This window comes from Pinus tabuliformis, chromosome J (genome assembly GCF_031772625.1).
Source record: "Pinus tabuliformis cultivar Carrire ecotype Pingquan chromosome J, CPIR1, whole genome shotgun sequence".
NCBI lineage: Eukaryota > Viridiplantae > Streptophyta > Pinopsida > Pinales > Pinaceae > Pinus > Pinus tabuliformis.
This window is the reverse complement of record NC_142295.1, coordinates 247,702,658-247,716,508: the sequence shown is the minus strand read 5'-3', so window position 1 is coordinate 247,716,508 and position 13,851 is coordinate 247,702,658. Positions and strand designations below refer to the sequence as shown.

The window sequence follows — 13,851 nt, the reverse complement described above, 5'->3', positions numbered from 1 at the left end:
TATTTATCAAAATATTTTCCTAACATTTTTTATTCAATATTCTTTTTGTCCACATCCTATCTTAACATTTTGTAAATATATTTTCATTTTTTGTCTAATTTATTCTAACTTATCAAAACAAAAAAAATTGCTACAACAAAGTGTAACAAATTCCTAGATCGACAACTTTGCCACTTCATCAATACCCTCTTGATTTATTTGTTAGATCCTCTCGACGCCATACACATTAAGCGGAATGAAGAAATGTAGTGATGGTCATGAGGCAAGGGTGTGAATATGTCTTATCTAGTTGTACTATCAATTATGAGATTAGAGGGAGTCTCCAGTGCCTCTGCAAGGGTAGATCTTTATCGACATTCTTCAAATACCTTAATCAACAGTGACTTGCCTTGTATATTAGAGAGGCATTTCCTCTCAGATGGCCTCTACTTCACAGCACCTGTGCTACAAGAGTTTTCTAATTTGAAGCATGGACCAAAGACAAAGAAATCCTAAGATGAATACCTTCACTGCCTCATCAATAGCATCTTCTTTTATTTGGTAGGTCCTCTCAAACCCTTTGTAGATGTCCTGACTATTATGATATTAGAGGATGCTCTCATTGCAGCTTTAGGGCCTCAAGCAGATCTTTATCAACAGTGACTTGCTTGTACATCGAAGGCATTTTCTCTTAGATTCCATCTACTCCACAGCGCTTTTGCAACAAATAACCAGATTGCCACTTCCTTCCATTTGGTCCTTGACAGTAAGGGAGTAAAGTGCATCGCATATACTCGGACAGCACAAGAACCATCCAACATTGCTCCTAAGCCCACACCGCCCAAACTCCAAAGCATACCAATAAGCACCTAGAAAGGTCAAAACTACTGGGGAGATCCACCATCTACTCACAAATGCATCACTAATTTCTTTCCTTTACTAATTCTTTAGCACTGGATGGTTGGACGACTATATCTTCATCCTCCACTCCAACCACCACCAGGAGTATATTGATGTCAACCTAGATTTCTCCCTAAGGCCATATTAATCCAGGCCTCTACCAAGGATACCATTCATCAAGTACATTGCATTGACCTCTCCACACTTCTTTAAGATGATAAGCATGGCTAAATCCCCCTTCCCCTTGTGACAACATCATCTCAGCTTAGGCCATGTTTCTTTATTTGGTCCCTTCACTTTCTAGCTATGCTACACCAAGTTTCGGGTACATCAGTGTGGGTAAGTGGGGATGTGTACGCAGTATGTCTACCCACCACAACCACCTCAAAACAAAGAGTCAAGGGACAAGGGATAATAACCATTTTTAATGTGTATAATAACCATATTTAAACATTTATAATACATACCTAACTAATGCTACATATCAATGATAGTGTTGAGAAATGGCAACAAGAAATTCCAGTTTAATTTGTCATTGAATTAAATTCAAAATATATTCTCATAGCAACTTAAACTTAAATTAAGTTTATTAAACTTACTTAACTTAGGAAATTCGAGTTGGAAGTCTTTTGGAAGTCATGTATATGTTCTCCCTACTTTGTAGGAGTCCAGTGTGAGTTAATGGTGAGTTAACTGTCAGTGGTGACACTAATGAACTCCACCAGTGCTACTTTAGTTAACTGAATATCTACTCATCAGAAACTCATGCATGTCGATTCTAAGAAATACCCAATTGAGACTAGAGTACAGGGACAATGCACTATTTGTTTTAGATTTTTTTGAGTTGCACTGATAGTGCATGCAATCAGGAACTAATCCTTTAAGGATTTCGCAGTGTTTAAAGGCTTTATTTCCCTTTAAATATAAGTTATTCTCCATAGGAATTACACATTGGAATAGAGGCTTGGAGAGCTTGTGAAGAGGCTAAGCTTTGGCCTTGTGCTTGCTTATGAGTTGGAGATTGTTCTAGAGAGAACAAGCATTGTAACTTCATCTCGATTTTCCAGATTAATACAAAACAGATAGTGGGGTTTTGAGTTGTGGCTTTCCCAGAATATTTATTGTGTTATGTGCCTTTGATTCTCTTCCTCTATTGATTATTTTTTGCTCGATTTTTATAGGCTTCCATTGTAAAGAGTATAAGTAAATTCTTGTCTCTTACTTTAGCAAATTGCATTAGCTTGTGAATCTACAGGATTTTCTACATGGTATTGAAGCAAGATTGTTTTTTGGGCCGATAGTTTGTAGAGCAGATTTGAGAATTTATGTGCAATGTTTTAAGAAACAATTTGCAAATCTGGATTCCTTGGGAAAAAAATACCCAAATTTATCAAAAAAATAAAAAATAAAATCGACCGAATCAGAGTTTGGATGAAGGAGATATCGCTGATTTAAAATTAGCTCTCTAGAGGAGATTTCAAAGTTTTGAGTTTCTGGGTTACAAGTGAAATTCAAATTTGCATATATACTTTAGGATCGGAAGATGGTGTTCCATAGGTTAAGGCTTGAGTATGCCTTGGAAGGCAGCTCGAATTTCATAGCTTAGAGGGACACGATGGAGGTTGTGCTAGAGGACAATGGCTTGAAGGAATTTTATGAACAAGCAACTCCTAAGCCAGCAACCACTGATACACAAAACTTGGTCAAGTGGAAGAAGTGTGTGGCGAAGGCAAGGCGGATAATCCTTGAGGGAGTTCGAAATCATATTGTTTCGAGTCTCCATAGAAAGGGAACCCCACATGCTATGTGGAAAACATTGACGAACCTGTATCAGAATAGCAGTGATCAAAGGAAGTTGGCACTGAAAGATAAACTTCGTAAAATCAAGATGGAAAAAGGCGAGACGATTCCAAAGTATTTGACCAAGTTCACTCAATGTCAGGATGAACTTGGAAGTGTTGGAATCAGGGTTGTTGAGGAGGATATGGTGAGTCTTGCTCTTCTTGGACTCCCAAAGAGTTTGCATAGTTATCAGGACTCTGTCAGTGGTCGGGAGAAGTTGCCAGATTGGGAATGACTATGGTAGGATTTGATGCAGGGTGAGATCAGGAGGAACACCAGGGATGGCTCTTCATAAAAGACTGATGATGAAAAGAATTGTGCCTTAGCGATTAAGGCGAGGAAGGGGAAAGGTAAAATTTCTCATTCCAAATAAAATTCTTATCATGGAGGTAAGAAGAAGGACATGACGAAAGTCAAATGTTTCCATTGTCACAAGATGGGTCACTTTGCTACAAATTGTCCATTGAAGAAGTCCAAGGAGAAGTTCTCATGAGGAGCCACTGGTGAGACTTTGGCCTCCCAATTCGAATTCTACTTTTCCCTCATTGCATGCATGGTGTCTTCAGTGATGGGAAGTGTATGGTACTTAGATAGTGGAGCTTCTTTCCACATGGTTGGCGACAAAGATTTATTCAGTGAGTTGGAGGAGAAAGATATCAAGATGCATATTGAGATGGGTGATGACGGTAAGTATAGTGTTACTGGTGTGGGCACTATTACATTTCAAAGGGAGAATGCCACTCCACTCACCTTGAAGAATGTTATGCATGTACCCAGACTGGCGAAGAACTTGGTATCCGTTGCCATGCTTGAGAATAGAGGCTATGATGTGATCTTTTCGAAAGGAAAGGCATTCCTTCGACACATAGCCACAGGTCAAGTAAAGAAGATATGGATTCGAATTCGGAATCTCTAAGATAGAGGTAGAGGATTGTGCTGCTTTGAGTTCAAAAGCGGAAAAGATGTTGAGCCGAGACATCGGCGAGTTGTGCACAAGCGATTGGGCCACTTGCATCATGGGGCTTTGAAGATATTGCAGCAAATCTCTACCAAACTTCTCAAAGGCATGCTTGAGCAAGTTGATGAATGCAAGGGTTGTACTTTGGGAAAATACACCAAGCCTTCCTTTGGAGACAGAGACATTCAAGCAGAGTCTATTCTGAAGAGAGTCCATTCAGATGTGTGTGGACCATTCTCGACAACATCCACGGCCAAACAATGTATTATGTTATATTTGTTGATGACTATTCTTGTAAATGCAGAGTATTTTCTATGCAGAAAAAGGATCAAAATTTCACAAAGTTTTGTGAGTTCAAAGCATTGGTAGAGAAAGAGTCTGGCAAGAAAGTTAAATCTCTACGGAGTGATAACCGTAGTATGTCTCCAATGAGTTTAGGAACTTTTGTGTAGCAGAAGGGATTAAACAAGAGTTGACGGCACCCCATAACCCTCAACAGAATGGGGTTGCCAAGAGGAAGAACAGGAGCATAGTAGAGGTAGCAAGGGTGATGTTGCATGATCAAGGCCTACCACTACACTTGTGGTCCGAGGCATGCAACACAGCGGTTTATGTTCAGAACCGTAGCCCACATCGGATACTTGAGATGAAGACACTAGAGGAGGCTTATTCCGGTAAGAGGCCAAATGTTGGTCACTTCAGGATTTTTGGGTCATCGATTTATTGCCATGTGACCAAAGATGCACGGAAGAAGCTTGAGCCAACAACAGAGTTGGGGATCTTTGTGGGGTACACTGATACACCCCACAACTATCGGGTGTACATGCTGACTAGTCGGATGACAATGGTTCGCAGGGATATCAAGTTCGATGAGGAGAAGGCCATGCGAGTATCCCTTGAGAGGGAGCTTGAGCTACATGCGGATGAGGAGCTTTTAGCTCCTAAGGTTGAGGGGCCTCAGATTGATGTGGAGCAGCCACATGCAGAGGTTCAGAGAGTGGAGACATCCACTCAGGCAGAGTCTTCCAAAGAGGGAAGAAAGCACACTAGAGAGGTTGACATATTGTTGGATGATGCATGGGAGAATGTGGGAGCACCCTCTTCTCAGCGCAGACAGAGGAGGTCACCAGAGAGGTACACTGGATACATGGCACTTATGGGTGCATGTGTTGTGACAAAACCATCTTCCTTTCAGGAAGCAGTGCAGCAACCGGTTTGGGTTGATGCGATGGTGGAGGAGTATGAATCCATAGTTCGAAACAGTGTTTGGGATGTGGTCCCGAGACCGGAGGACAAATCAGTTGTGAGCTCCCAGTTGCTTTACAACGTAAAGCAAGCTGCAGATGGTAGTGTGGAGAAGCATAAGGCCAGATTTGTGGCCCATGACTTTTCATGAGTAGAGGGGATTGACTATGATGATACCTTTGCTCTCGTTACAAGGTACTCATCAATCAGATCTATTTTGGCATTATCAGCACAAATGGTTTGGAAGATCCATCATATGGATGCGAAGACTACCATCCTCAATGGCATGATTGAGGAAGAGGTGTACATAGAGCAGCCTGAAGGTTTTGAAACCTTGGACCATGAGTCGCATGTGTGCCGACTCAAGAGAGAATTGTATGGGTTGAAGCAAGCACCTCATGCTTGGTACACCACAATAGATAGCTTCTTCACTGGGTTAGGCTTCACAAAAAGTGTGAAGCGAATGCGAACCTGTATCACATAGTGGTGGAAGGTAAGTTGTTGATCATTATATTTTATGTAGATGATCTTATACTAACAGGTGATGAGAAGCTCATCAAATCTTGCAACGAAGACCTTGCGAGAGAGTTTGAGATGAAGGACATGGAGCTCATGCATTACTTTCTTGGCATGGAGGTATCGCAGGGAGATGGGGAGTTGTTTGTATCTCAGGGCAAGTATGCCGACGTGATACTCAGGAGATTCCGCATGGAGAGTAGTGAACTCATGGAGACTCCTCTAGCTGGTAACTAGAGGAAGGGGGATGCTACTTCAGGGGTAGTGGAAGCTACTGTTTAAGGGGTAGTGGAAGCTACTGTTTACAAACAGCTTGTGGGTTCACTCATGTACTAGGTGAACACACGTTAACCTGCTCCGAAAGTTTAAGGTCTCAAAACGGCTCCGAAAGTTTAGGACACGAAAAACTGCTAAAAATACTAAATTGTGCTACAATTAAGGAAACTGAAAAACTAAAAGAAACAATGGTGGTGGTCCAAGTGGATTTGGCGGGTGGCCACCAATATCCACCTGGATCAAAGTTTTAAGATACGAAAATCCAAAACCGAAGAAAAAAAAACAAACAAACAAAGATGAACTAATACAAGTCCAATCAACATAAAGAAGAAAAAAAATGATATTGAAATGTTATCAATCAATAAAACACAAAAAGTATGAAAAAACAAATGTTCAAAAAACAAAACACAAAATACAAGGATGTCTTATCTTTATTCTAATTATAATAGTCAATGTATTGCACTAACTAACAACAATATCAACAAAAAATTTACTAGCAATCACAATAGATATTTAAAATAGGTATCTTGACACAATACAACAATTGTCAAGTTTTTTTAACCATCATAACTTCAAGAATAGAGAATTATGAGAAACACATTGCTAGGTAGAATGAAGACAGTTTTTTTTTGTATAAAACACTTTGAAGAGAAAGCATTCTTGAAGGGAAAGACAATGTAATGAATATAATGGTTAAAAGCATGTGTTTAAATCTAGAGGGCGTAGAGTATGTACACCTCCATAGACTTTAGCAATCAAATTGTTCTGGAAAGGCAGGTCTTTTGACCCACAAACAAGGCGATCTCATACACCAATTTGGTATCTGGCTTGGCCCTGACCTTAAAAATAGATTATCATTATCTTTTAATGGTTATAAGTACATTCCACTAGGCATAATCAATAACTTCATAGAAACTGCTTCCACTATTCTACCTGGTAGAACCAATATTTCATAAATGCCACAAGGGCCAATATGTCTCTGGAGACTTGAACTAAAGCTACTTGGGACACAAGTCGTGAACCACACCACTTGAGCTAAGTTCCTTTTTGACTTAAAAAATAGATTATCATTATTATTATATATGCTAATTAAATTAATTAAGACACAACCTAGGGGATAAAATATTTCGCCTTTGTGACTACTCAATGCAAATAAATTATATCACAAAAAACTCATCATATCAACTCGCACATCCCATACAATTTATATTTGTATCTTATATGGATTTCAATTATTTATCACTTTTTTTAGATATTTTCAGCACATTAATTTTTATTGATTACAAGAAGCAGCAAAGACTCCACAAGTAATTCTACAGCGCATATCTATTGTGTGCAATAGAAAAACAAATGGCATACAGATTTGACAACTTGAACAAATTAAAATTTCATGACATCTTCTATGTCTCTTACTCAAAGAAGAAGGTTTAAGAAGCCACACTAAGACAGAGAGATTCCACTACCAGATGAGGAAGGAATGCTAATAATGGACTCTAAAGATATGTTGAATAGGTGTGAAACCTTAACAAATGGAAAATTGCAGTATAAGATATGGTGGAAGGGTCTAGATGAGGAGGAAGCAATGTGAGAGTCCATATAAATTTTGGTAAAGCCTTCGAATTTGGGCAAAGGATTTTATCATGGAGCTAGAGATGCTATATATCTAATATCTTATTATGTATTAAAATTTATATAAATCAGTGGTTTTCCTTATAAGTTGATGATTTTGCAATAACGTTATATTTGTGAAAAAATACCTTTTTAAGTATAAGAAAGTTCTAATGACGTATTTAATAATTTAAATCTTTAATTAAGGCTTTATTAGTTATTTTTCCCTCTATTGATATAAATAAGGGTTTTTGTCTCTTACATATTTTTATCAAGTTTTCAAATATATATCAACCAGTGTCTAGTGCTATTTTAGAAGTCATCTTCCATTACTTAGATTAGCAGGAACAATCCACCCATGGATGTGCAAGTGTCTGATTTTTTTATTTATTTATTTTTTTTGCTTATTTGTTATTACAATGGTTCATTTTCTATTTATATTACAATAATGGCCACATTTGATTACAGAGCTGCTGCACAAAATGAGTGACCCAAAAAGTTACCATCACTTGTATCCATTCAACCAATTCATTAATAAAAGTGTTTTTTCCCTCTTATGTATCTCTATCATTTTTTTTAATACAAATCAACATGTTTCTGATCTTTTTTGAAGGTCTTTTTCCTACATCTGGTAAGGAACATTCCGTCCTAACCGCCCAATTATTTTTACTTCTTTGTCGCTAAAAAAAATTACTTTCCATTTATATTGGAGTAGTGGTCACATTTAATTACAGAGCTGCTATACAACTGATCCAAAAGGTTACCCCCTCAGTTACATCCATATAACCCATTCATTAATAAAGAGGATAACCATTGGAAAGTTCATTGAGACAAGCATTGCACTTGTTCTGGTGTTTACAAGAGTACTTGTTCCGATGTAGTGTACGAATGTTCGCAAGTCAAACCAATCAATCTGGTATACAAAAACATCACGGCTAGGCAAGACTCGGGCTGCTTTTCCAGATATCTAAAATACATTGTACGCGTCTCACTGAATTTAAATGTTCCACAGTAGACTACCTGTCTACAATATCGGAAAGCTATCACGGAAATATGTTGATGCCTTGGCAGTAGACTTACTTTAAGCACGTCAGCATGTAAACCCAATACAATCACATAAAACTGTTATGAAACTAGAGAAACCACTACAACATGTGAAATTTCATTTTTTTTGCGAAAATCTGTTTACATAATGCAACATATATATTTTATTCTTGCATCAAAAAATTCTCTACTTTTAGAAAAATGTGATTTAGGAGCTAGAGTGACTGAAGGATCATTCGCCTTACGACAAAAATTGAGAATTATCAGTAAGGCCGATATAGATTTCATTTAAATTTCTACTTGAGGACGGCGTTTGAAAGCAGAAATAATAAATATATTGAGTGCCATACCAAGAATGGAATTTAATGGGCACAAATTATGATCTATCAATACTTGAAAATCAGTAGTGACAAGATACTGCAATTCAACTCATTGTTTTAGCTGCTATCTGCCAAAAGTTTTTCAAAATTCTCATTTGCCTCTTCGACGATGCTCAATTCAGCCATAAGTTTATTCAACTTAGAAAGATTTTCTTCTTGTATATTGGCCGGTACTTTGTCTCTATATCCGGGAATGTTCATTTTCTTTGTCACTGCTTCCTGTTGCCTGGTTCCACAAAAAACTCCATCAGATGAAGACACAAACAGCAAAGACTTCCAGTGTAAAATTATAAAAATCATAGCCTACCGGATAAGTTCTTCTTTCTTTTTTTCCAGTTTTGAAAGTTCAAGCTGTGCATCTACAATGCCTCGGAGTAATAAGTATACAGATAGATGCTCATTCACAATATTTACTGCGCAGCCAACAGGAGGCACATCACCCTCCCGGAGTACCTACAAAAATATATAATTGAAATGCATAAATAAGTTGCTCATAGACAGCAGTGTAACATTATGTGGAAATAAAAAACCATGAAATACCCCATTTAGTCAGATTCCCTTTATTTGTCTGACCTAATTGGTCTCAGGAGACAGTAAAGATCGGCATCTTTAATAATTGAAAAAGCAAAATTTTAAAATTCATGAAGCCCTAAATAAAAGTTGAAGTGCAACAAAAATTCCTAGATCCACAACTCTGCCACCTCATCAATAGCCTCTTAATTTTTTTTTTATAGATCCTCTCGACGCCATACACATCAAGCGGAACGAAGAAAGGTAGTGATGCTCGTGAGGCAAAGGCGTGAATATGTCTTATCTAGATGTACTATCTATTATGATATTAAAGGGAGTCTCCAGTGCCTCTTCAGGGGCAGATCTTTATCGACATTCTTCAAATACCTTAATCAACAGTGACTTGCCTTGTATATTAGAGAGGCATTTCCTCTCAGATGGCCTCTACTTCACAGCACCTCTGCTCCAGGAGTTTTCCAATTTGAAGCATGGGCCAAAGAAAGAAATCCTAAGATAAATACCTTCACTGCCTCATCAATAGCATCTTCTTTTATTTGGTAGATCCTCTCAAACCCTTTGTAGATGTCCTGACTATTATGATATTAGAGGAAGCTCTCATTGCAGCATCAGGGCCTCAAGCAGATCTTTATCAACAGTGACTTGCTTGTACATCGGAGGCATTTTCTCAGAGATTCCATCTACTCCACAGCTCTTCTGCAACAGATAACCAGATTGCCACTTCCTTTCATCTGGTCCCTGACAGTAAGGGAGTAAAGTGCACTGCATATACTCGGACAGCACTAGAACCATCCAGCTCCAAAGCATGCCAATAAGCACCTAGAAAGGTCAAAACTACTGGGGAGATCCACCACCTACTCAGAAATGCATCACTAATTTCTTTCCTTTACTAATTCTTCAGCACTGGATGGTTGGACAACTAACCAGATTGCCACTTCCTTTCATCTGGTCCCTGGCAGTAAGGGAGTAAAGTGCACCGCATATACTCAGACAGCACTAGAACCATCCAGGTCCAAAGCATGCCAATAAGCGCCTAGAAAGGTCAAAACTACTGGGGAGATCCACCATCTACTCAGAAATGCATCACTAATTTCTTTACTAATTCTTCAGCACTGGATGGTTGGACGACTATATCTTCATCCTCCACTCCAACCACCACCAGGAGTGTATTGATGTCAACCTAGATTTCTCCCCAAGGCCATATTAATCCAGGCCTCCCAAGGATAGCATTCATCAAGTACATTGCATTGACCTCTCCACACTTGTTTCAGATTATAAGCATGGCTAAATCCCCCTTCCCCTTGTGACAGCATCATCTCAGCTTAGGCCATGTTTCTTTATTTGATCCCTTCACTTTCTAGCTATGCTACACCAAGTTTCCGGTACATCAGTGTGGGTAAGTGGGGATGTGTACCCAGTATGTCTACCCACCACAACCACCTCAAAACAAAGAGTCAGGGGACAGCAAGGTATAATAACCATTTTTAATGTGTATAATAACCATTTAAAAACATTTATAATACATACGTGACTAATGCTACATATCAATGATAGTTGAGAGTCGAATCCAATGTGGTTATGAGTTTTCACTACCAAAATGACTTCCCAGCAACAAATTGGCAGCCCAACACTAGCAAATAATCATTGTAATTTTGTAGTCTGTTTATTGAGGATTTATAGAGTGTAGGAGGGTTGGTGAAACCAAGTGGAATGGTATAACCTATATATCTTCATGGTTGTTGAAGACCATTGGCAAGAAGCAATCCATCCAAGGTGAATCTTTGCCTATGGAACATATGTCTAAATAATGAGTATGTTCTCCACAATGCTCACAAGGGTAAAGAAAAAAACATTGATCTTTCACATGGCCAACCCGATCACAATGTTGGCATTTCACAATCTGAAGATATTGTGGCAGAGGAGCAAGCAAAGATGAGCTTTCTTGAAGATACCCAACACTGAGATTTATAGTAGTCCGGAATGTAAAAGGACACTTCTTTTTCATATTCATGACCACTTATGTGCTTGTTGTTGATGACTTTTTCCCAAAGTCTGATGATGGGTTTGGGAAGTGCAAGCAATACCTCTGCATCTTCAATTGAATCTGCTCTTAACGTGGCATCAACAAACAGATCAAGTGCAGGTTGTTGGTGGGAGTCTCTCTCAAAAAGAGAATTTTTCTAAACAAGAACTAGTTGAGAATGATGACTCTTCTGTTGTAGTTCATCTCACTGGAGCTGAGATTTCAGCTATAGAAACTCAATCTTCCCCTGTGCATCTTGTAAACAATGTTCCAGAAGGGCACATCCTCCAAGGTAGGGTGTACGCACCCCACATTTTCCACGCACCCGGAATTGGAGGACACCTAGGGAAATGTTTCCCCATGTCCCCCTTTTGGGGAAACTAGGGGAGACGTAGGGGGTAACGTTTCCCCAATGTGTGGGATGTGTTTCCCCATAAGGGTTGCTTGTGGGCATACCCCCTTAATTTTGCATGAAAACATTAGTTTATGAGTGTCGAAGCCTAATATTCAACCCTAGGCCCCTGTTTCATCAAAATCTAGCAAGTCTTGTCAAGGTAGCTTACAAGACAAGAACTAGACCAAGGGATAACAATATGAGGTGTGGCTCGTTGTCACCATAGCCACTACCTCCTACTCTTAAGTGGACTTTCACCGCAAGGAAGGCTTCCCTATACTAGGTCACCTTAAAGGATATATCTAGTCCAAGGGGAAAGGTGAAAAAAATAGGGTAAGGAAGCCCATCTATCATAATTAGAGCAATGTGCATCATCCAATGATCTGGATTCGATCATTGTATTGTTTGTCATCCATCTCGATGCATTCAGAGTGGGAAAAGTGGATGAATTAACTCATGGGACCGTTTTTACCAATGGGACCTAGTTTGGCAAAACGAAGTATGAAACCTTCGAGGAGCGTTTTGATCAAACGAAGTTTTTTAAGGGTAAAATTGTCACTTTAGCGTCGCACCTTTTCTTGTTATTCTACACAGAGATCTTTCCAACGACAAAGAAGCACGTCAATCGAACTCTGTATGCAAAAGTCATGTGACTCAAAAGTTAACCTTCCTGTTTTCACAACAATAGTTTGACAAGATGTCACGTCAGCCCCTATTATTCACGGAAAAGGGGCTAGCCACGTGATTGTGATGTAAAAGACTCTAAAAGAGTCTATATTGTAACTTTGGTTAAGAGTTGAGGTAGTCAAACTTAACCATTAGTAGGCTATCGCGTTGTGTTATAACGGGGCCACTAGGAGGAAGAGGCATCCCATTTCTTTTGAGTGCATTTGTTCCATACTCGAGCAAAAATAACCAAGAGGGATAGGAGGTAGAGCACATAGAGAGGATTTAAGCACTGTAGCAACCCATAGGCCACAGGCCATACTTCTTTGTACTTGCAGCCATATTTCCAGACAGAGAAAGGGAGTTGAGCAGCCTTACCTTCCAGCTAGGTTTTTCTCTTGAACGCTGAAAGGGTTTCCCAGAGCATATCTTGTGTCTTAAAAATTACAGTAAAAATCTACAAATCTAGAAATTTAATAAAAGTGTAATAGTGTAGAATTTCAGATTTTTAATATAATACTATCAAATTTGTTGTGACGCACTGTCCAATGGAATATCCACGACAGTTTACGGATCATCCAAAGGCCCAATTAGGACACAATGTGACCTAGGGTAGAGATTAAGTAAGGCTAGCAGGCTTATCTAGGATATCACAAGGCCAAGAAAAGGCATACAATAGATTTATACATTAAATTTATGGCACAATGAGCCTTCAATAAGCCTCAAGTTGAAGCCTAGGGAAAAATAAGGCTTTTCTAAGGCCCAATTTACCTATGACAAATCGCATCAACCCTAAAATGGGGAAATTAGCCACAAGAAAAGGTTAATTTTGAGACAAATACCTCACATCCAAGTTTTGAATCCCTCCACAAGGTAGCACTCTCTACCTTAGGTTAAATTCATGCCCTAACCCTAACTAGCGACTTTTCCTTAAGAGGCCGAAATAAAGTTTGAGTGAAGAAAAATGTGCTATGAAGTTAAATTTGAGTTGTGATCAACAAAATGACCAAAGCCAATGCCTTGACCTTATAGGTGATGGAGTCTATGGGATAATTAACTTTGTTAATCAAGGTTGTCATTGATGTCAATATGGCATTGACTAAGATGTCAATATTCTTGAGATGCCTGGTTCTAGATGATGATGCCATGACTCTTGGTGGTTGGTTGACTAGGATAACATCTATGAAGATGTCAAGTCACGAAGAAGTCAAACCACTAATGAAGGAAGCCCTATGAAGTACTTGAATTAACTATGATGTTGCCAAGTGCCAATCATGTGCCTTGATTGATGACCTAGATCCTAAGTGTCAATATACAACCTCGTGATGTGAAGGATTATACTTGATGAAGCCATACTTTTGATGATGTCATACTCAAGAATGACCGCACTTTGACATACTGAAGACTACTTTGGTGTCTTTGACAAATTAATGAAGGTTGGACTGTCACATATTACTACACTATCATTGAATACATGATGCTATACCTTCGT

At 38.8% G+C, this 13,851-nt stretch overlaps 1 protein-coding gene across 7 annotated transcripts in view; it reads right to left on the bottom strand.

The window, feature by feature from the left end:
- Positions 1–8,508: 8,508 nt before the first annotated feature.
- The window catches only part of LOC149226687 (valine--tRNA ligase, mitochondrial 1-like), a 174,978-nt gene continuing 169,635 nt past the window's right edge, over positions 8,509–13,851 (bottom strand). For all 7 annotated transcript variants that reach the window (XM_089377560.1, XM_089377559.1, XM_089377563.1 and 4 more), the window contains 2 exons: positions 9,056–9,201; positions 8,509–8,974 (listed from right to left, as the gene is read on the bottom strand). In XM_089377560.1, coding sequence (XP_089233686.1) covers positions 8,806–8,974; positions 9,056–9,201 — 315 coding nt within the window. In that variant the 3' untranslated portion in view covers positions 8,509–8,805. The remainder of the gene's footprint in view (positions 8,975–9,055; positions 9,202–13,851) is intronic.